This window comes from Tamandua tetradactyla, chromosome 1 (genome assembly GCF_023851605.1).
Source record: "Tamandua tetradactyla isolate mTamTet1 chromosome 1, mTamTet1.pri, whole genome shotgun sequence".
Lineage (NCBI taxonomy): Eukaryota > Metazoa > Chordata > Mammalia > Pilosa > Myrmecophagidae > Tamandua > Tamandua tetradactyla.
In genome coordinates, this window is record NC_135327.1 from 51293327 (window position 1) to 51317847 (window position 24521).

The window sequence follows — 24521 nt, forward strand, 5'->3', positions numbered from 1 at the left end:
AGGATTTTCCCTATATCATTAAATTTCATCGTCACAATAATCCTCTGGAGTTGGAAGATGAAATCTCTACTTTACAGATTAGGAAAATAAAGTACAAAGGGAGCATGACATTTATCCAAGAGTTAGCCACAGCAATGCTACTTGTACAACAAGTTACTCCCCAAAACATTAGTGAACTTCACACAAGAGAAATTTACTTCTTGTGCACAAAAAAATCCAAATGAGGGTTCCTGATGAGCAGGGTGTCTTCTCCAACTGACAATTTAAGAACCCATGCTCTTTCTATATTGTGGCTCTGCCTTGTTCAATAAGTGGCTGTCAAGTTTGCCATGCTCAATTGCATTAACTCCAAAGAAGATTGAGCATGCACATTCCATTGGACAGAAGTCAACCATATGGATTCTCCCTTTGCAGGGGAACTGGGAAATTAGTCTACTAGTGTACACAAGAAGAAAAGGAAATGGGTTTGCCACACGAAGGTGATTCAGCTAATTAATGACAGAGCTAAGAAACTATGTTTTCTTTTTCTTAGTTAAGTATTCTTTTCACTGTAATAAGGGATTTTCTTTGACCCATTCAGGTATCAAACAATAACAACAACAAAAAAGTAACCCAACATCTAACTAAAGCAGGGAGCATCCCTTAACCTGGGCATCTGTGGATAAAATTCTGGGTATTTCTAATTTGGATATGAAAAAAATTACATTTTTATTTCCCATACCCTTTAACTGAAATGTAAGATTTCCTTTAATTAGGAATGTAGACAAGAAACCAAAGTAGAATAGCAGTAGAACCTGTGACTTTGTCATCCATCTCAGGCATTCCCATATCACATGTAGTTGCTGCAACTATCTTGAAATAAATGCTCATCAGTAGCTCAAAATTATGTTAGTTAATAGACTCTCTCAAATCTTCTTATGAAATGTGCCATTACAGAATTATACATATTTCTTTTTCATACATTGTCTTTTTTTAAAGGTTGTTATAAGGTTTCTTTTGTTGTTGTTGCTGTTGTTAATTTTTTTTTACTTAAGAAAACAAGCAATCCACTTAGAACCACCAAAAATTGATATCTTAGTTAGCTTAACCATAGGCACATTTAAATAAAGTATCCATATAATCATTGTAAAGCCTGTTTTTGTGCGGTAAGTTCCATAAACCAATTTAAAATTGAGGCAACAAGGGAAAAAAATCTACATATTTGGATAGAAAAGTTCTTAAATTCTAAGTATTAAACACTAACTTAGATACCATTGATCAGTTGTCAAAACTGTGAATGTTCTCAAAATATCAAGTAGAAAGTTCTTAGCATATCTGCATTGCTATAGTAATGACCTATGTTACTAAATATTTTCCTTATTTCAGGAAAGTATGAAGATACAAATATTTTAACAATTAACATATGGAAATTTTAACCACCTAAAGTGGATATCTTAGCTTATCCATAGGAAATTTTTTAAAAATATAAGTAATCATCGTAAAGCAGGTTCGTACAATAATATGCATTGCTTTTTAAAACTGCATTTCAGTACAATGGGTTTTCTTTGTAATGCCTTGTATTTTATTTTGTCCTCTAAAAGCATTATTCTTAAAAGGGCTCCATAGGCTCTCAAAAGGATCCATGGCACAAAAGTTTAGGATGCCTTTTTCCAGCGCCTTCTGATTTATTATCTTGATTGCCCATGAAGAGCAGAGTTCAAGAATTATGACAAACTCGGAGTAGACAGAAGTAATATTGACTCCATGGCATGAAATAAATGTTCTAGAATGACTGGAATTGACCAAAGTATAAATTCCTGCCTTCCCTGTACTGAGGCAGTCATCATTAGGAGGTACCATGAATTATGAGCATGGAATCAACTTTAAACAAAACATATTAGAAAAGAAGAAAAGGAAAGAACTTGTTTTTTTTGTTTTTTAACTGTATCTTACTTTTTTCTGGAACAATTCATTCTCAGAATATATAGTTTGAGGTTTCTTTCCTCTAAAGCACTGGCAAGATTGTGGGCAATTAATGTTCTTTTCATTGGATCTTGATACATAAAAACATCTCAAGTTTTAAAGACTTTTAAAAGGTACAATTATAAAATCTTCAAGTAGAAAAAGACTGGTTACTTTACCTTAGGCATTTCCTGAAACACTGTACCTAATGTCTTCGACTATAGGAAACTTTTCATAATTAATAAAATGCCCACTTACTGACTGATTATTCATAGTCTATATAAATGGAACTAAGATTATACCCATGAGGCTGTGCCAGTTTCAAACAATTTCAACAACAGAAAACTAAAACCAACTCAAAAGTGAGCCTTGGCCATGTCCTTGTAGACACTCCACACTGACTCATCCTTTATGGGCAAAAGCAGGTAGATGTAGGGTCGCTTAATGATTAGCACAATTCAAGACAAGACAATTACCCCAGGACCCATCTCTAACAAGTTCCCTCTCATACAAATGCCCCTTTCTTTGGCCACAACAAGGGCTACCCCTCCCCATCCACAGGCACACAAGCCTTTACCTTCTGGAAGTCTGGTTTGCCTGCCCTAGCATAGATGAGCCCAGGTATTAACCTTTATGCCTCCTTTCTTCTGCCTATCCCTGGTCGGGCCATCATGGAAGGGAAAGGCGCATAAATGAGTTGGGGCTGATTGATCTAGGACAGCTCATCTCTGCACCACATAGCTGTTCATCTACCATCTAGTAGCCCAGACTTGTTCACCCAGGAGAGGCAGGGAGAAGATTGGGGAGCAGCCTGCCATGCTTCCTGGGGCCTAAGCCTCAGAACTGGTGTACTGTCAATTTTGTCACCTTGGCCACATGGCCATCCCAAATTCAAGGGTAGGGGACACTCCATCATGTTCGAATAGAAAGAACTTCAAAGTCTCATTGCAGAGGGAGGGAGATAATTGTTCCATTCACAAGCCATCTCTCCCAGAGACTAACATCAAATGACAGTCCTGGCTCCCGTGGGATACCCTTGGATGAATGTGCTTTCTGCCACTACCCTGTGTGTGTTTATGTCTCATCCTGAAATACTGAAAAAAATAAAACATTTGTTCATACAAGGTCAAGCTCTTACTGAGGCCGGACAGTCAGGCTGAGATGAGTGGTTCTATTCACAACTCTTAGTGCTCCCTCTTGGGCCTCAGGTGCTCTGCGTTATTTCTTCTGCAGGGCACCATTTGAGCACACCTGGTTCTTTGCACACCTGGTTCTTCGCACACCTGGTTCATCACTCACCTGGCATATGATTCGTTGGTGAGAATGGTCCCATGCGTCCATCTAAATGCAAGGGCTGCTGGGAAATGGACTACCCAGCAGGAAACAGCTTTGCAGCAACAACTTTAGACTGTGCAAAGGGAGCACATATCTTCCATGACCTCCCAGCGTATCTGTAACAATGCTCAAGAATACTGACATGGGGGCCCATTGGTTCAAAAGAAGGGAGCCCTGCCTTACTTTATTTTTAAATGTGTTTATTGTGAAATACATCATGTGTTTTAAAAATGTGCATCAGATACCTCTTGTGCTTTCATCTCACTATTTTTTTTTTTCTTTTGCATGGGCAGGCACCGGGAATCGAACCCAAGTCTCTAGCATAGCAGGCGAGAACTCTGCCTGCTGAGCCACCACGGCCTGCCCTCATCTTACATCTCTTAAGCCTCCCTTTTTTCTCAAGCCATTGCTGGCACAGCCTTCTGCCCAGTTCATTTGCACCACTTAACCTCAGCTTTTGGACCTGGTGGTTTCTCTCTTGCCACTCTGTGGGTTTCCTATGGGAGCCTGTGCAGGCATTCTGACACAGGGGATGGGGGCAGGGAGATAAATAGTCCCATCTCCATCAGTTTTTCACAGCTCCTTGGAAGAACTGAGCCTCGGTTGCATACAAACAACCAGCCTGGTAGCATACCCTTGAATTGCCTTTCTCCTGTTCTTTTCAACTCTCCCACTGTTCCTTGACCCCGCTTCCAAAAATAAACCACTTATATGCAAGCCCTTGTCTCAGCCTCTGCTTTTGAGGGGCCCAGGCTAAGACATGAATATAGCACATGTAAAGTTTAAACAATAATATTAAATTCTTATATCTGCCACCCAAGTTAAGAAATAGATCGTGGAATCTTGGCTTATTCTTCTCTGAGCACGCCCTGCACACCTACACTCAAGAAACAATTCTTTGTTTGACAAAATGAATACATTAACGAATAGAGATACTTCCATAGACCTCATTGCTACCTAGTCACAGAACTAGACAACAGTAGGCAAGTACTAGTTAGGTTTTCAACTACAGTATGAATAGTCTCAAACTGACTTCAAACTTAAATATAAAATACTTCTGTTAGCTCTGGCCCAATGAATTGACTTCAGCTCAGCTGCCTTCCACTCCAACAGCAAAACCCAGGATTAAACACTGTTAACATTCACTTTGCCAAGTTAACAATCAACAATCACCTTGAATGAGTACCATCCTACAGAATTAATCCCTAAAGGGGTTGGTATCACTGTGCTTTAAGGGGCAGAGAAAATGGCAACCAATGGACTATTTTCCAATGAGCTTAATGAGGAAATCTTAATTTCTAAAAAAATTCACCAAACCTTTTAAAAATAAATTCTACTTCCTTGTGATTTCTGCAGAATATAACAATAATTTTAAGTTAGGGAAGGAATTGGCTACTTTGAATTTTGTGTGATTAAGGTTATGGCAGAAGTTCAGAAGGGATTTAATGGCTAGAAACCTTGTCTGTCACCTCCACTCTGAGATATGCTGCCTGAATTCTCCTAGTTTCCAGGGGTATGTGATTCTCACCACTCACCCAATGAGCCCTAACCCATGTGGCTACCAAAAGAGATAAATATAGAAAGTTGACAGAAAATAGAAGATCCAAGGGTCTTGTGATGTTTACAAAATCCAACCAAGGATTTCTGGATATTCAGAGACCATTTCATACGTGTATAATCTGGTATTCAGAGATAAAATGAAGGCAATCCAGTCAGGTTTAAGGTAATTCAGAAAACAGCAGTAAGGGAGACGTGTATATTTTAGAACCTCACCTACTCTTTGAGACCAAAGGAAGAAAGTTTTTTTTGTCCAAAACATAAATTTCTGTAGCACATAATCTAACTCAACTTGTCTAGATAGGTCATTTAAACAATCGAAACACAGGGAGCCCAGAATAAAAATGAGGGCCTATAATCCTGTATAGTTTAATGTAATGCCTGGATATATCCCAGAATATATTAAGTAGATAATCAAAAAGTATTGGCAAAGTTCCTTGAGGGAAGGGAGAAAAAATATGGAACTATTAAACTATAAAATTTACCACCTAGGAAATCCCTGATTCGGGGACACCCAAATCAATAGGCCAAGCCCTTGATTTTAAGGCTCTTGTAAAGCTTATGTATATAGCAAAGAAGCTTAGCCTACCTATAGGTATGCCCAAGAGTTACTTCTGGAGGACCTGTTTTGCTCAGATGTGGCCTCACTCTGTCTAAGCCCAGATCTGTAAGTGAAATCATTGCCCACCCCTCTACGTGGGGCATGACATCCAAGGGTGAAAGTCTCCCTGGCAGCATGGGAGATGACTCCTAGGGATGAGTCTGGCCCTGGCACCCTGGGATCAATAATGCCATCCTGACCCAAAGGGGAAAAAGAAGTGTAACAAATAAGGTATCTGTGGCTGAGAGAGTTCAAATAGAGTCAAGAGGCTACTCTGGAGGTCACTAGAGTCAAGAGGTTACTCTGGAGGTCACTCTTATGCAAACTACAGTTAGACATTGCTACCTATCATAGTTTGCCAAACCCCAGCCAATCCTAAAGAACACCTAAGACAACATATAAGATTCTATAAAGGTTTGATGTACTAGGGTAACTTTCCAGAAACCTACAACCTCCAGATGGGCCCCTGAACCAGATAAGTCCTGAAATCTAGAAGGGCCAGCCTTTCCAGAACATCAGCTAGTTCCATCCACCACCCCACATTATCGACAGCCCCTTCCAACATGAAAAAGTTAGAATGGGCATAGCTTAAATACCCCTAAAGAGTGGGATAAAGATCAAAGGTGATAGTGGAGTTATACAGAGAAGGTAGGGTTTAACAAAGGAATATGAGTGCTGAATCATTATATTGATATTTCTTTTAGTCTCCAGTATCTTAGAGCAGCTAGAAGTAAAAACTAAATTTGTGGAATTGTAACCCATACTAAACTCTGAAATGGGTTCTACAACTAATTGTGCTGTGCTTTGAAATTTATTGCTTTTTGGTATATGTTATTTTTCACAAAAAAAGAAAAAAAATCAATTGTGATGATAAAATATTTATTCCTTCTAGCCTCCCGTGTTCAGGAGAAGCTAGAAGGAAAAATCTGAGATAGTATGGTAGCCCAGGACAAACTCTGAGATCTGTTCTGTACTTGTTGAAGAGTGCTTCGAAAACTATTGCTTTTTTATTTTTTTGCTTTGTATATATGTTATACTATACAATAAAAAAGTTAAAAAACAGAAAAAAAGCAAATGTCCCCACATTACCTATTGCTTCTCGCCGCCTTCACCTCTATCTTTGCAAAAAGGGGCCTGCGTTTCCTCCTACATCTGTATCTAATAAATTTTTTGCCTGCTTAAAAAAAAGAAGAGGAAAAAAGTCGTTTGTGATGATAAAAAAAAATATGTATATATTCCTTCTAACCTCCTTTATTCTGGAGCAGCTAGAAGGAAAAATCTGAGGTGATGGTATGGTAGCCCATGAAAAACTCTGAGATATGTCCTTTAATTACTTGTTGAAGAGTGCTTTAAAAACTATTGCTTTTTTTTTGCTTTGCTTTGTATATATGTTATATTATACAATAAATTTTTTTTTTAAATCCAACCAAGGATTAACATTTCTTCTTCTAAGGATCCAAGTATGTCAGGTTTTTTTGTTTGCCTTTTATTATACACACACCTGCTTCTGGCCACATTCCTTTATAAAAAACAAGGCAGGTAGTTTGCAGCACACAGAGTATGGCTTTAGACGGACCATTTAAAAGTAGATACTTTCTAAGAGTATCTTTGATTTATGCTGGAGTCGATGGGAATAGTAAGCTTTTTGGCCTCCTAGAAAATGTTTAACCAGAAAGACAAAATGAAATACATTCCGAAGGAGCATAGAAGTTATTTTTTAATAAGAGATGTGAGGTCTTATTAGGGCAAAGCTGTTAATTACACACTTCATTATTGTGAAGGTTAATACAGTATGTGAGAGCAGAGGCACTTTTTCATCTCTTCCTGGGAACAAGGGGAGACAGCTGTTCTTACCGACAGATCCATTATAGCTTATCACGGGCCAACAGCCCACTGAAGGACATCTTGAAATATGGCCACTGTCACCAGGAACCTGAGCCAGTGCTGAGATGGTCCAGGGCACAATGGAAACACAATGAGAGTCACTGCTTCAAATTCAAATAGATTGGGTTGCATTGATTTTTAGTGCATAGTCGTTCCGTGCCATAAAATTCACCGATAAACTTGAAGTCATTGTACTCTTGATCTCTATAAGACTGCACAATTTTTTGCCTTAATAAACATCAGATGCTGACAGTAATAAATAGTGGTTCTTCTGTTTTGAAGCCTGTTAAACCGAGTTGTAAATTTCTGCATGTCTGGATTTCTTTATTATTGCTTTACCACCCAGCATTACCTAAAGAGAAACTGGTGGCCAGGGACAAATATCACCTGATTCTAGTTTAACTGGTCTTCCTGGTTAAGTAAGGTTATTACACCCTTTTTATTTTTGCTTTTTCATTTTTTAGGCAGGTCAGCAACTTATTCTGAATAAAATGGTCCTGTTGCTAGCCCCTGAGTTAATAGTTTTGAACCAAACGAGACAAAAGCACATATTTACTTTAAGTGATACATTTGTACCATCTACAGACCTTTCAGGTGTTGAAAATGAGATCCAAGAAAAAGAGTTTATCTAGGTTGAATTCTAATGTCTTTGGTTTTGTTTTTATGTTTTTATAGGTTCGTTGTTTTTATTTTGTTTTCACTATAGAAAGACTGAAATTTCTTCCTTTCAGACGTCTGCAACCACATCTTCACTTTCATGGTACTCAGGTTTTATTCATAAATAACTCGTGGTTATTCATAGTGTCATAGTAAGATCATGTTGCTAATGGAAAAATGGTAAAATCTTTTAAAACAAAAAAGAAATCTGTTAAAGTCCTCATTTTGCTTAAGCATAAGAAATATTCCAACTTCATAGGTCATGGGAAAATTTCACAACAGTCAACTATAACACCAACTGATTTTAACACAATGTGTGTGTATTTAACACTACATATGGATATAGCTACATACTATACAATATATTATGTATTTAAATATATGTATATCTAATACAATATACATTATATTAAATATGTGTGTATATTACATATCTAAATAAATCTGTACATATATATAAGTGTGTGTATAAAATACTGACAACTATTTATACTGAAAAGCAACATATCAGTCTAACTTTTTTTTAATTACAAAAGTAGCCCTGATTGTAGAGACTGTGGGAAACACACTAACTCCCCTGAGCGCACAAAGCATGTGGTATGCCACATTGTCACCACTGGGGAACCTGTTAGAAATGCAAAGTCTCAGGCTTCACCCTGGACCTAATCAATCGGAATCACTTTCTAGGAGGACCCCCAGGTAACCTGTGTGCACACTCAGGTCTGAGAGGCACTGTTCTAAGATACAAATCACCCTTAATCTTCCCATCCAGAGACGAACTATGTCTATATTTCATTGCATTCCTTTTTGCCTTTCTTTTCCACACATACCCTCAATTTGTCTTGAAGGTCTAGTTTTGCTGACTTGTGTATCATATTTTTAAGAAAGATATCAATAGAGCATTGGTGGTGATTTGAAATTACTCAGATTTTTAGATCTAATAAGGAGTATTATGTTTAGCGTGTCATATAACAATTGTAGTTAATTTGAGGTGCTTCTATTTAAATTCAAAAATTGTGCTTTAGCTATGGTTCCTAACAGTACTTTCTTAAATCTACTACATCAATTATCATTTTTCTTCTAACAGATAAAGCTAAGATTTATCCTTTTAACTACCTGTTGTTTGCAGCTTCCTTTTTTTTTTCCAAATTATTCTCAGCCTAATTTACAAGTGAATTTTACACATGAATCAGTTAAGTAACTATGATTTATTAATAGTTGCTATATGCCAGGAATCCTGGCAACTGTTTTTACACATATTATTTCACTAAATCATCACATTAACCCTATGAGGTAAGGGTTTATTCTCTCCATTTCATGGCTGTAGAAACTGGAACTGTAAAAGGAGAAGTACCTTGCCCAATACTACATAGCTGATAAGTGCTGTAAAGCTAAGATTCAAAACAAAGAGAATAAATTCTATATTCTGGAAGTCTGCAGTCACAGCACCCTGTTCTTTGTTCTTTTGCTCCACCCCCATCTTTTCCTGCAAACCTTGTCATTGTCAAGCACAGCTGTCTGGCTTTGTAAGTGATTTGTGATTTCTTTCTGTTCCTGGTATTCCATTGTTATTTAGGCTCGATTAAAGAGAACATTTGGGCTAGGTAATTTGTCACCAAGATCCAGGTACAGCCACGCCATTACCCAAGCCATTCAAAATTCTGCAGTGATGATGCACAAAAGTATGGCCATAGAAAGCATTGCAGTTATACGAATATCACCTTTGATCACAAATTAAATCACACAAGTAATCCTTATCCTGTTCCTTATGTGCGCTTTCAGAAGGCGCCTTCCTCTCCTTTAGACTCTGATAACCTCAATAGTTATACATCTTCTCTAAAAGGGGGGAAGAAAACAATCCTGCACCAATTTCTGGTTATGTTGTTAGTATTCAGGTGGCAATGCTTACTGGATTTTGGAAATCATTTGAATAATTAATGTAAAAAATAATAAATATGCTTTTCATAATGAAACAACAATTGCCGACTATTAAAATTATAATCACCAGCACGCTGTTAGACAGTTAGGGTTTACTATCTTGGTGGAAGGACAGAGGGAGAACATATGCCAGTAAACTGGTAAAGCAATTATATAATATGTATATATTTAGAATATATTTAGAATATATATATATATTCATCTAAATAACTGTTCAGGGGGTTTAATTAATCTCCCTATTGAGATAGGTGAAGAAAATTTGCAATTTGGGGTTACTGTTCAACATTTGATTTCTTCCGCCCTTGACATCAAGCAACCATTTTTCATATCATCTTCTATGAAACATTCCCAGGGATTTATTTTATTTTAATTTATATTTATTTTATTTTATTTTATTTTATTTTCTTCTGTGCTGTAAACCGGACAGGGTGGGGATGGAATAACTTCCTCCGTCGAAAACCACGAAATATTTTTGTTTAAAAACAGTATCGCCTTTCTCATTCCCAGACAATCGTTAGAGGAAACAAACCGTGCAAGGAAGCCTCCATCAACGGCCTGCTGGAGGATTTCGACAACATCTCGGTGACTCGCTCCAACTCCCTGCGGAAGGAAAGCCCCCCCACGCCGGACCCCGCGCCCCCCAGCCTCGGCCCCGGCCGCTCGGAGGAGAATGGCTTCATCACCTTCTCCCAGTACTCCAGCGAATCCGACACCACCACCGACTTCGCGGCAGAAAGGTACAGAGACAAGGGCCTCTATGGCGACGATGCGGACCCGTATTACAAAGGCAGCCAGGCGGCCAGACAAAACGGGCACGTCCTGAAAATGAAACACGGGGAGGCCTACTATCCCGAAATGAAGGCTCTCAAATCCGACATTCCCAGGTTCCCCGTCGATTATCACGCGCACTTGGACGCGCTGAGCCGACCAGGGGACTACAGTGACCTCAAGTGGGACCATCAGAGAGCCTCGAGGAGCTCCCCGCTGGATTACCGAGACCCATTCCACTTCACGCCTTCTAGAACTGCAGGGACCAGCGGCTGCTCCAAGGAGAGCCTGGTGTTCAGCGACAGCGAGTGGGGCCCCAGCCTGGATGACTACGACAGGAGGCCCAAGTCGTCGTACCTGAATCAGACGAGCCCTCAGCCGGCCATGCGGCAGAGGTCCCGCTCAGGCTCGGGTCTGCAGGAACCCACCGCGCCCTTCGGAGCCAGTGCTTTTAAGACCCACCTGCAGGGACACTCTTACAGCTCCTACACCTACCCGCGCCTGGCCGAGCCCACAGCCTGCATTCCAAAGGTAACGTCCACACGGGTGCCAGTTCTACCTCCTTATGCGATCAGATTCTAAAGCACATGTTCAAGGGAGAGTCTGCCTTGAAATCGTAGCTTATTTCCCATCCACAAACCCCAAGGGCCGAGTATTTAGGACAAGGTACTACTATCCATTCAAATCAAAATCTGTCTTTGGGATCCCCTACAAGGTTTCTGATTGAAAGGCAAAGAAAATTGTACCTAGTGGAAAGATATTCTGACACACTAGTGATCAATATTGCATTACCATATTTAACTAAGTTCTCTGTTAAAGAACATATGATTGTAGATCTTTTAAGTAATGCGGCAGTTTCTGGGCTCTGAATTCAGGCAAAGTTTACATGGACCTACTGGAAAGGGGAAAAAATCAGGATAATGTGGCAAGTCTTTAATATAGCTAATTCTATCTATTTCAAGGGACAACCCTTTGTTTTGAGAGTTGCTCTTTCTACTGTTTTGGTGCTCATTTTTTTTTTTTGGCATGAAATTTCGAGGACAAATAATAGTGGCAAATTGCTACTTTTTGATGTGCTTTTTGCTTTGTCTTAATTCTTCTCTTGGTAAAACTAGGGGAGAAAATGTCAGCTGTTGCAAATTTGCTTTGAAATTTGACTGGCCCACGATAACCCAAAGTTTGGAAATACTGTTGGAGAAGTTACTGAATCTAAAAGTAGAGATTTTTCCATAAAAGTCTAAAGCCTTTGGAAAACGCCTTTGAGAATAAAGTTGTTTGTTTTCCCATGGTAAGTCAGAAATGGTTCTGCTCTGTCACCTGGACGGTGACAGTGAGGCTGGAGCATTTGGGGGTGGGTTACAGAGAGATCCTAGATCACTGAGAGGGACTTGGTTTCTGACCACAAGAGCCTGTAGTTTTACCAAGTTCCCTTTTCCCAGTTCCATGAGCTCTTGAAGGCAAGCCTGCCTGTATTCATTTGTGTTATTGATTTTAGATGGTCAGCACTTACCTTTGCTTATGTTGAAGAGAAGCCTTTTAGGGACATGCTGGGAGTAATGTTGTCATACTTTAGAAAGCACACACACACAGACACAAGCTGTCATTATAATTACCAAGATAGAAAACTAGAAATAATCCTAAGAAAAGAAAGGCCAGAAATAATATACTCCCAGTTAAAATTCAAATATTGAGAATGTTTTTCAGCCCACTATGTTAATTTATTTGAACTCCTATCGCCAGGGCAGTTGTTGGAGAAAGCCCTGTCTCATTTACCACCAGGCAAATGTCATACACATGCAGCATGAGGCATGAGATGGTTTACTGGAATTCCTATACTGTGTGTGAGAACCAAGGGGAAGGAAGCCCTTCCTCGTTCTGGAGTGAAATAAGCAAATTATTACATTCCACATCTGAATCCGGTTACTTCTCAGGCTTTTGAACATTGGTGGTTATTTTACTAGGAGTAAAGAACACAATTTGTTTGTGGTTTATTTGAACACAAGTGGTATGGAGCTGTTTTAGGTCACAGTCATGGAGAAAATTTTGTTCAGTGGCTGCCATATTTGGTCTGTTGACATGTTTGGCCCACACAATCATACTTATTTCCAACATCTAGGAAAAATCAAGAGATTCCACATGGAAGCCTGAATTTCTGGGTTTCCAGTTTCTCTTGGAAAAATGGAACATGTAGTGACGCTGGGTCTGCATTTTCACGTAGCCACAGAAATAGGAGATAAAACTATGGAGATAGGGGGCTCCTCAGTTTGGCACAGGCCCTGCCCAGGCCCCTTCATTTATCTATCGCATGAGTCTAGTCCCTAGAGGTATCTGGGATTTAGTACAACCACCAGGAATCCCTGCCTGCCCATTTCACAGAAGGGAAAACTGGGGTCCAGAGAGTCTCATGTCACACCTAAGGTTTCACAACCCCTTGGTTGGAAAACAAGGGCAAGAAACCAGGTATGATGTCCCTCCCAGACAAGAATGTTCCCCTTATACATTATTTGCCAGTAAAACCTCAGGCACATCCCAATGGCCACAGAACTGTAGGTTAAATGGAAGAATAAGAAGAAGTTGGCCGAAGAGTTGAAGAAGGAAGAAGAGGAGAAAGATAGGGAGAAAATAAGGGAGAGGTGGGGGAAGAAATGAAACAAGGGAAAGAGAGAAGGCAGAGGAAGAGAGGGATTTGCTTCCTTCCTTATGTTAATCAAATATAAGGCACAGCTTAAACTGAAAACTACAATATGAAATTTGGCCTTGTCAAACCCAGAAACAGCACAAAAAGCCACATTGTGGCTGAGGAAAGAAAACAATACAGGCGCATCTCCCAAGAGTTTTTTTCAGCCCTTATAATCAGGACTCAAACAAGCAAGTAGCTTTTCCATGTTTCACAGGAAATCTGCAAGAAATCTATGAGCGGGTTGGGTGGGAGGGTAGGAGGTGGGAGGCATGTTAGTAATTAAAACGTTTACTTGATTAAAAATATACCATCCCTCTCAACAGACTTAGGTGTCTGTGCCTTTAGAACTGTACTCCTAAAAATCTACCAATCACATTTGGACTTTCTGCTGAGGGAAGAAATAGCAATCACGACTCAGATAATTTGGCATTGCCTCATGGAAAATTCTAGAAGAAGCGGGGTAATGTTCACATCTCCAATAATAAAAGAAAGTATGAAACTTGTATAGGTCTCTGGATGGAGCAAAAATGAGGAGTTTGTTGGGGTGTGTGTGTGTGTGAGAGAAAGAGAGAGAGAGAGGTATCAGTTTGTATTTTGGCCTAGAGAAAAAAATATATACTGATCTTAACCCACAATGCAAAAATTCCCCAATATTATCTAGCTACCTAATTTTCCTGTGAGAGTGACAGGAACTGAGGATGTTATGAGATGTATAGATACTGGCATCCATCTTCCTACTTTAAAATGGGTTTTTTGTTGTTGTTGTTTGTTTTGCTGGGACTGAGCAGATGAAACATTTGGGGGAAACCTAAAGCTAAACAAAAACCCTACAGAAGCTTTCACAAACAGAGCCATCAAAACGGCCAGCTATGAATAGAGAATGTTCTTCTACCTTCACCTGCTTCCAGGGAGGGAACCCGACAGCAGACAGTGTCAGCATTTGTTGAGTTTTGTTCATCCCTGTGCACCAGGGACCAGCCAGCTGCTGGCTCATGTGCCTTGGTACTGGTCGGTGAGAGCCACTGAGAAGCCCCCAGTTTAATAATGCTACGGCCAGGACACGAAGCACCCACTGTGTGCCAGAGGCTTGTGTTGTCTTGTCACAGCAGCTCTGCAGGACAGAAATTCCTACCTGCCACACCGCCGCCGCCGCCGAGTTCAGCCAGGGAGACTGAGACTCAGGGGCAGTCTGCTCACTCAGTGATGGCGGAGCGGGACCCGAGCCTGGCTCTGGGGCTCACCCCCTCCCCAGCCACGCGGGACACACCATGTAGTGCTTCCCACTGTGCACGCACAGGGAGAGCTTCTGCAGGCGCCAAGCGCTCAGCTTGCCCGGGTCCCAGCTCCTTTTAGTACCTGAAGCGGTGACGTCCCCGTGGGGCACCGCACCCTGTCCCACTCTACAGCGGGTGCTCTCAGCCTCAGTGCTGTCGACGTTCTGAGTCAGGTTTTTAACATTTATTTTATAAATAACCAATTTCATAGTTCATAGTTAATTTTATATTTTATATGTCTATTTAATTTTGTATTTCTATTTTGTATATTTATGGCATAAATATTTAAAATACATAATTTATTGTAGGGGTTGTCCTGTGCATGGCAGGGTATTTAGCAGCAGGCCTGGCCTTGACCTCCTCAATGCCAATAGCACCCCTCCCCCAGTTCTAACAGCCGCAATGTCTTTAGGTATTGCCAAATATCCCATGGGGAACAAATCACTCCCATTGAGAACTGCTATTCTATAGCTACCACTTATCAAGCACTTCTTGGTGGTTAAGGTTGTGCATTGTGGAGATAAACTAATACTGTCGTGTATTAGCTGGGTGATTTTGAGCAAGTTGCTTAGCCTCTCTGTGCCTCCACTTCCTTATCTATAAAATGGGGATAAAATGCCCTGCTTCATAGGGTTGTGTGAGGACTAAGTACGTTAATTAGAGCAGAGCTAGGCATGTAGCAAATGCCGAGCTCTACATGTATAGCAGGTAGACTGATGATGGCAGAAATGTTATGCTGAGAGTTACTATGTTCCAGGCATATGCTAAGCATTTTGCAAGCATCACCCAATTTAGTCCTTCCAACAGTTCCAGAAGAATTCAGCATCATCTCTGTCTACGGTGAGGAAGCTGAGACTCAAAGACATTAAATCTTTATGGACTTTCCAAGTATAGAAAGGCCAGTGGCTGAACCAAGTCTCGTAACATGGTTCAGAACATTCCCAGTTCCACAGAAGACAGCCAAGGGGCAGAAAAGCAGAAGTGAGGTCTCCTGGTTCAGACACACACATGGCAAGCAACCCCCACACTGCTGGTGGAGAATGGGTGATGAGCTCATAGGTGGATTTGGGGTACACAGGAAATGCAGTTCGTTTTGTTCTTGGTGGGATGGAATCTTCTAAGAACTTTCTTGATGTCACGGTAATTCGTGGGCAAAACCTGGAACCACAGGCTGTAGGGGAAGAATTAAGACTAGTGATCGCTGGGGTCTCTTATGCCCTCAATCCACTTTCAGTGATCATCCTGTTAGGTTTTTTTTTTAAAGATAATCCATATTTTAAATATTCTCACCCTGTACAGTGGGCATTTAAGAGTGTGAGTTTTAGAATCAGATTCGTTGGAGTTGAGCCCTTATTAGCTGTGTGATCTTGTCTGTGCTTCAGTTCCCTCATCTGTAAAATAGGGTATTTTAATACCTACTTTGTCCTTGTCCTGAGGGTTAAATAAGGGCACTAAATGTGAAGGACGTAGCACGGGTCTGCATGTAGTAAGCATTAGCCATTATTCGCAGGAATATTTCTGGTTGGAAAACATATGTTCACCATTTCTATCAATACCAGCCAGAGGAGCATTCTCTTTCAATAACATCTTTGATATATTTTCAATATATTCAAACAAGTTCTATCTGACGCCTCACAGCCACTTTGAGCTGTCTATGAATATGAGTGTCCTTGCTTTAGAGATGTGGTCTCAGAAGGCCAGTGTAGCCGTGTGACTTCTCCAAGGCCATGCAAAGGCAGCATGGCTGAGCTGCCCTGAGGACCCAGTCCCACCACCCCAGGGCTCACCCTACTCTCTATAATAGAAATGAAACTCCCAGACTTTCCCCAGAAGCCAGATGCTGAGATAACAGAACACTGATCGATGATGAAGCAAGATATCCCATGGCTAAACATGGCCAACCACTACCCCTCTCCACCACCACCTCCATTTCCTTTGTGTCTGGCAGTAAAAGTGATCGCAGCTGCAGCCCAGGAGGTCCCAGACAACATATTAAGGGGTTCTGGATAGAGACAGACAGATGCAAGAAAAACCATGGCCCCTTCCCCAGACCTTCCCTCTAGGGTCACCGATGCAATTATTTTCACTGTTTAGCTATCACTTGCTTTCCCTGGAAGGAAAAAGCACTTGAACCAGCCGTGTTCAGTCTCCCCAATTTAATAACTCACTGCTCTTTGTGGCACTTACTGAGCCCAGATGCAGCCACTCCAGAAACAAAAAAATCAGCTTTTTATCTACAGAGGATCCCAGCAGATCCCCTTTTAGAGATCTATTTAGGGTCCTGATGGGTTATGGAATGACAATGCTGGCAAAATCAAATGGATTGTACCAAAAATCTGATAGATTGAGATGGAGAGAGAAACACTGAATTTCATAGTGGGAATTGTTTGCCATTAGATTTTTTCCCCTTTAATTAATAGCCTCCTATAGGATGCTCAGTTGGGCTCATAAAACATCCAAAGGGGTGATTCAGTGCAACATCTTCAACACTGATGGAGACTTTAGGTGTCCTTTCCATATGAATGGACACATCTTTCATAAAGGTTCTTATGCTTCCAAGTGAATTGTATTTTATGAGTGGGTTTTCCCATTGCTAAATTAAATTAAATTAAAAATGAAGTGAATTTAGCTTATATTGTCCATCCTGGCTCTCTCAGAGGCCTTGACACATCCAAAGGATGTTGGGAAGCAGTGAGCCAGTCACCAGAGGGGCAGAGCCCCCCATGCCACTGCACATCAGGGTCACCTGCTTGGCCACCTACTCTGGCAGAGAGGATATGTTCTCTGAGCTTCCGGCAGCACCTGTGTGGGGTTAACAATATTCCAATCCCGTGGTGGAGAAAGACCTAAATGCTGGCCACAGATTTATTCTTTCCTCCACACAACTAGGTTTTGCCTGTTTGCAGAGATTATGAGCTTCTGGTCCAAACTCTCTGAGTGTGCATTTGCCATCATTTTTTTAAGGCAGGGAAGTGCATGCCTCTTCAAGCTGCGTGTCATAAGGCGCAAGTGCCTACATGCCTAAATAAGGATTCAACATCACGGTGCTGAGGGATTCCCTGCAGAGTGCAGAGTGTGGTGACAGCCTTTCCACTGCCTGCAGGTTGGAGATCCAGCCCGTTTCTGGTGGTCTAGAACTTGACCTTCTAAGACCCAGGCCTCCTGCATTGGTCAGGGCCTTCAAGAGACACCTTGACTCTTTGGTCCCTCCAGGGTCCACATGTGACCACTGCTCACTGGCAGCTGTAACATGCACTTGCCTCTTTTACTGGAATCCACTCATATTGTGTTCTGTCCCTTTGCCATATTACCGGGGCAACTATATCAGGCTACGAAATAGGGCCCCTCCATGATGTGACTGAAAGTAAATAATTCAGACAACACCGAGCATGGCTGAACTTCAGATGAAGCTTTGCCTCGACCAGAACAGCAGAGGCTGGAAACTGAGGCTGGAGAGGCTTGAGCCCCTTGGCCACATGCCAGGCTGGCTGCCCCCACACAAGGGTGAATGGGAAATCTCCCAGGGAAGCATGTTCCCTGCTGATGGCAAGGAGAATTGGGATGGCAGCGCACCATCCATGGAGCATAGGAGAACAAACACACACATGAGTCACAGGACTTAATGAATCACCTTCACCTAAGCACCAGGCTCTAAGTAATCTCTGCAGAGAAAGGAGGTTAGCAGTTCTCCCTGGGGTTCTTACAGGCAGTTGTTTTCCTTTCCCAGAGCCAAGGCTTGTCCTGTTCCATTTTCCTTTGAGTTGAGTAAGCACGATTGAAGATGTCCCCTCTCCTCACTCAGATAATAGAAGTCTATGACTCATTCATATCTGCATTTGATTTTTGTGGAGCTTGTGGTATATAGCCTGGCTTTTTCTTTTTTTTTTTAGATAAGCAGTCTCTTTGTTTTCTTCTGCTCGAAAAGGTGTATTGGTGCATTACCCTGAAATAGTGGAACCAGCTGCCTCTACCTTCTCTAATTCTGCAGGAAATGGAGGGACAGACTCTCCATCCTGCACAGAACCTTCCGCATTCCCCACTCTGTGGGCCTCACCCATCCCCTCCCTCCAGGCCAGCAGGGTCCAGCCTCCTTGTCACCAGCCCAGAAGGCCACAGTGACAAATTGATGCCGCAGCAGGATTTTTTTCCCTTTCTTTTCTTCTTCCGTGCCCGTTCCCTCCCTTCCCCCAGCCTTTTTTTTTTTCCTAGCCTTGGCATAAAATGGTCAAATGATGTTCTACTGCAGAATTCAATTTCACAGTTCAGTTAGGTCCTTGATTACACTGCCAAATTCAGATTAATGTGCATTTAACTAACATGGATCAGGGGAATTCTGGCTGACAGCCAGCTGTAATCGTAGCAATTGATAGCTGTGTGGAGTTTTATACCCTGTCCACCCCACCCCAGAGCACCGCTGGGGAAATTGATTGATTAAATGAATTCATTTCTATAATTATTTATAATTTTGATATATCACAAGCCTGTGTCTGACCCTATTCTTGGAGGTATCACATGCATAGTGGAGGGGTAGTCCAGTTGAGTTGCAAACAGAGCATTATTTATTCCCAGATAATAAAGCTTTTTTTTTTTTTTTGCCCTTCATGTTTATTCTTTCAGTATTTTAAAAGAGTCCTGTGGAGCGAACTCCATCTCAGGATGTTTCTGATTTTCAATGACAATTAGTGTCCTTGTAACACTGCAGCTGAGCAGTTTGGCAGCCTGTGTAATAATTCGCACAATGATCAATCTAGTCTTCTCTTATTACCTCGTGCCATATGGAAATCCCCCTAAAAGTATGCAGACCACAGTCTCATCTCTGAGAAGTTACTTGCTCACAAAATCACAGCACTGTTTCCTTCAGAGGAACGGAGACAAAGCCTTTGGCATGTCTCTTTATTGTTTTCTCTCCTGCTTGGTGGCGTCCCACTCCTGCTCTCTGTCCCCTGTGTCCTTGGCTATAAGGTCTGTGAAGGTAGACAGCACAGAGCTTTTGGAAATGGCTCGAAGCATGAGTGATGGGTGATACATTGGATTCACTTATGAAATATCTGTATCTTTCACTGGTTTCATTCTACTGCATTATAGTCTCTATGTTCCTCATACACAGAACTGTAAGTCTGCTCATATGCACTCCAAAAGCACTCCTTTTTTTCTATAATTATTTGTAAATCAGATTGTGGATAAGGTTGCACAGTTCAGGCTTTATTCCTTGGAAAATCTCTCTCTCTCAAGCATGAACGTCAGCCTATGTTGTTTAATAGTATATGTGGACAAGTTCATCATTTCTGTTCCACCCACTAGGATATGATAGGAGAGACAATTTAAAGTAAGTTAATTAAATAATTGTAAAAGTTCCAGAGTCATGTAAGAGGGAGAGAAGGCTGCATTTTAGAAGCGAGCTTGGGCTCAAAGTCATTCTTGTACCTGGTTACAAAGTTCTGCTCTGTCAAAACAAAAATTGAAAGGGTGAATTATGTTGTAGATGATCAACTCATAGAGCTGTGATGATTATTTCTTTTTTATATATTTTGAGCTGATTTCCCTAAGCCAAATCCATTAAAAAAAATTCCTTCATTTATCGTTCTATCCCCTTACTCCAGTCATAATCATCCATCATTTCTGGTCTAATTCTTGCATTTTGCTCCAGGCTACTCAAACATCTGGGACCCCAATGAAGCAGCACCCTAACCGGTCTCCATTTCATTGTTTGTCACTCCACGCTGTGACCTTCCCTGGCCTGGCCACGTTCCCTTTCTTTTCATTGAAGAACATCTCTGTGAACTCAGCAGGGACCCAACTTCTAAAGTGACGCTGCCTGGACTAAACTAAAGCCTCGTTCCTTTATCTGCAAAATGGGACAATTACAGAGCCTATCTCATTGAGTAATTTGAGGTTTAAGTGCAAGAGAGCACCAAAAGTACTAAGAAAAGTCCCTGGAATCTGAAAAGCCCTCCATAAATGTCAGATATGATTGTGACCATTAGCATTTGTTACTCCAGCAGGGCTAGACTCTTAGCAGTCACTTAATGGAAGGGGCCCTACGTTAGCTCCCAGGAGATAAATGCCCAAGCATTTTCAGGGAGGAAAGAGTACCCCAGCCTGGGTTATACAAAGCAGGGAGGTGACAACTAATGGTAGAAATATCAAGGCGGGCAAGAAAGCAGGTCTGTGGTACCAGCATACTGGGTAGAGGGGACATCTAGATACCCTCCTACTAGAAGCGAAGGGCTGACCTGCACAGAAGATTGGGTGGTGGGTCCTCTTGGGAGTTGGAGCCATTTGTCTTACATTCCTTGTAAGTAGTTTCTCTCCCTGAGCCTCAGTTTTCCCATCTTTAAAATAGAATAAATTGCCCCCCACTTGCCTCCAAAGTATAAAAAGAGGCCTGCTGCAAATGTGGGGGTCAGTGGTATTCACCATTGTGGGGCCCATAGTTGGGTCACCAAAACTCAACCAAGGGTCATGGTCCGGCAACATGGCAGCCATGAACAGGGTCACACCTTCATTTCTCCTTCACAAAGTCTACTTTTTGTCCACTATCTTCTCCCAGAACTGATGGGATCCCAGAGGAACAACTTATTCCCTTATCTTAGGCCAACAGTCAATTCTCCTTTGACAGATACACCTCAAGTTTGATTTTAGAAGCCGTCTCTTGTTATAGCAGTTGCTCCTCCTGGATCACATATTTAAGAGCCCCAGCATCTTTCCAGTGGCCACAAGAGACATCAATACCGTTTTGTCTCAAAGACCTATTTTCAAAGATGTTTAGCTCCCAGCGGACACCTCTGTATCCCATCTTTGACTGGAAATCGTCTCATCCTTGCAGACAAATGTTCTCTCCTTTCTGCCGTCTGCTGGCTGTTAAGAGTGGACTCTGATAACTCAGCTGGCAGACGATAAGGAAGAAAAGTGGACTAATGAAGTGTGAAGCGACACTTGAGAGTCCTACAAGATACAGCTTTTTTATTTTTCATGTATCTTCAGAGATCAGTTATAAATGCTTGTGGGAAATGAATTCAACTTCACGTGAAATACAAGAGCAAATCCTCAAAGGAAAACAAGGAGGTGATGACTGTATCCTACCGTTGGTTCCCAGAATGCACTCAAAAATAAGAGTCATAGATCTACTTCTTATACCCTGGACTTGTGATTAGCCTAGACTTGGCTAACCTTGAGCTTAATATAAAAGAAGAATCCAATTGTCTGACTTACATTGACATTTATCTCCTTTCCACCTCCACTACACACACACCAACACAGAGGCTTAGAAAAACCAACTTGGTTTTTAAATATAACATTTTAATTATGATACAATATTCAGTGTATTATAATTAAAGGCACCTTGCCACTGGCACACTGTATATCTGCAATAAAAGTTAACTAGTTTTTATTAATATTGTAGCTGGTTACCATTTTTCTTTTATATTCCCAGTACTGTACTAAGACCATTATATGATAATAACAATGCCTAATATTTATTGTCCAGTCACTGTTTAAATTCTTTCCTATATAGTGAATCCTTTAGAGTTTGCAGTGATCCGTGATGTGGTTGTTATTATAACTATCATTCTACAGATGAGGAAACTGAAGGACAGGAAAATTAAACAAATTGCCCAATATGACACAGCTCGTAAATGACAAGGAAAATGTTTTTGAACCCGTATCCTATTCTCTTAAACACTGCTCTGAGTTGCCAAAGTGATGTCTCACAAGGGAAAAGCCCTGTAACGGATGTGTTAGGATCCCCATTTTACAGAAGAGGGAACTGAGGCTCAGAGAATAAATGATTTGAGTGAAGTGCTGTAGAGTCAGAATTCAATCCTAAGTATATTTCCCCAAAGCAGAGGTTTCCTCTGCTCTGCAACCAGGACAGCTCCCCCATTGCCTGCTGGTTGGTGCCGAGGCTGCCTGCGTGAACAATCTTTCTTGAGTTGAGCATGTCACTCACTTGTCCAAGAAGGGCTGCATGGCTGGAACATGCACCAGGGCAGCACTGTCATCTTGGAGCCATGAACAGTGAAGAATGGAGAACTGAGAATGGTGCCATGGGAGCAATTACAAAGATCCCACTGTGCACAGGTGTTGCTTCCTGGCTTGATGGAATAAACATCCATCTGTGCAGTATGATGTGGCAGGAGTTTGGGACACCTGCCTTCTTCCTTAACACCACCATGTTGTCAGATCCAGGAAAGAGCACACCCCATTCTACTTCACTTCTCGGTGTCCCAGTTCATTACTCCTTCCTTTTTGAAGTGCTTTTCTCCCTTGGCTCCATGACCTTTGGCTCCCATGGCCTCCTCCATCGTGGCCTCTCTCTGCCCCTTGTTGCAGGATCCTCCTGCACTTTCTAGTTTTGAGCTCTTAGACTTGCTTTCCCCACTCACCATCCCAGCTTTCACTACCATCTAAACACTTATGACTCTCAGATTTATATCTTCAGCTTCAACTCTTCCTGAACTCAAGGCAGGGAAAGTGCAGCTGCCTAAGTGACATCTCCACATGGATGGCTAATTGCCCTCTCAAACCTAAGATGGCCAAACTGAACTCTTGATTTTTCCCCATGTATGGTTTATTGATGTGTAACAAATTGTACCAAAATTTAATGGTTTTAAATGAAAAACATTTATATCTTACACAGTTTCTGTGGGTCAGGTCCCTGGACATGGCCCAGCCAGGTGCTTCTGGCCTGGGGTCTTTCATGAGGTTGCAGTCAACTTGTCAGCCTGGACTGCAGTTACCTGAAGGCTGGATGTTAGTCACTTCTAAGATAGTTGATCTACTGTTGGGAAAAGGACTCAGTTCCAGCTGGCTCTTGGCAGGAGGCCCCAGTTTCTTGCCGTGTGGACCTCTCCATGCTGCTTGAGTGTCCTCATAATATGGAAGCTGGGGGAAGCCGGAACAAGTGACCTGAGAGAGAGTCCAAAGAAGCCACCATGTCTTCTTTGACCTAGCCTCAGAAGCCCTTAACATCACTTCTGTTGAACTCTATTGATTACACAGAGCAACCCTGATACAAATTTGGAAGAGGACTACACAAGGATATCGATGATGAGAGTCAGGAATCATTCAGAGCCATCTGGTCACCCCAGCTGACTCCTGCCTCTGTGTTCCTCTTATCATTAAATGGCCTGCCACTCAGGCCAAGATCCTGGGAGTCATCGGTGACTCTTCTCTTTCAGGCTCCTCATCCCATCCATCAGCAAATCTTGCCAGCTCAATCTTCAACCCCCAACCTGGATCCCACCACCTCCCACCGTATCTAGAGTAACCTCCCTAATCCCAGCCATCAGTGACCACAGTAACATACCTGGCATCTTTGTTGTCACTCTTACCACCAAAGTCTCTCCTGCTTCAGCAGCCAAAGAGTCAGATAGCGTCATTCATCTATGCTCAGCAACCTCCAATAGTCCCTTCTCACCCAGAGCAAAAGCCAGCATCTTCACCATGGTCCACATGCTCTGACCCTGGCTGCTTCTCTGTCCATGTTTCAACTTAACTGCCCTTCCACAGTCCAGCCACCTAAAATGGTGCCTGGCACATAATAATTGTGTAAAGAATTAATCTCAACTTGTAATGAATGAATGAATGAATGAATGCATTACATGGGAGCAACTATTTCATCTAGAACAGTGCCATCCGATAGAACTTTCTTCAGTGATGGAAATATATCTGCACTGTTCAATCTAGTAGCTCCTGGGTACTTAAAAGGTGACTACTGTAACCAAGGAACTGAATTTTTCATTTTCATTTCATTTCATTTTAATTTACTTTAATTTTAATAGCCACGTGTGGCCAGTAGCTACCACATTAGAGTCAATCTAAATCCTTGGGGTGGGGCAAATAAATGTCAGTTCATGCATATCCCAGTGGAGTGGTAGCAATGTCC

The 24521-nt window shown here is 41.6% G+C and overlaps 1 protein-coding gene across 9 annotated transcripts in view; it reads left to right on the top strand.

Moving 5' to 3' along the window:
- The window catches only part of PAK5 (p21 (RAC1) activated kinase 5), a 383618-nt gene that overhangs the window by 317624 nt on the left and 41473 nt on the right, over positions 1 to 24521 (top strand). For 8 of the 9 annotated variants that reach the window (XM_077115453.1, XM_077115420.1, XM_077115413.1 and 5 more), the window contains exon 4: positions 10421 to 11212. In XM_077115453.1, coding sequence (XP_076971568.1) covers positions 10421 to 11212 — 792 coding nt within the window. The remainder of the gene's footprint in view (positions 1 to 10420; positions 11213 to 24521) is intronic. The other variant, XM_077115474.1, reaches the window with a different exon arrangement.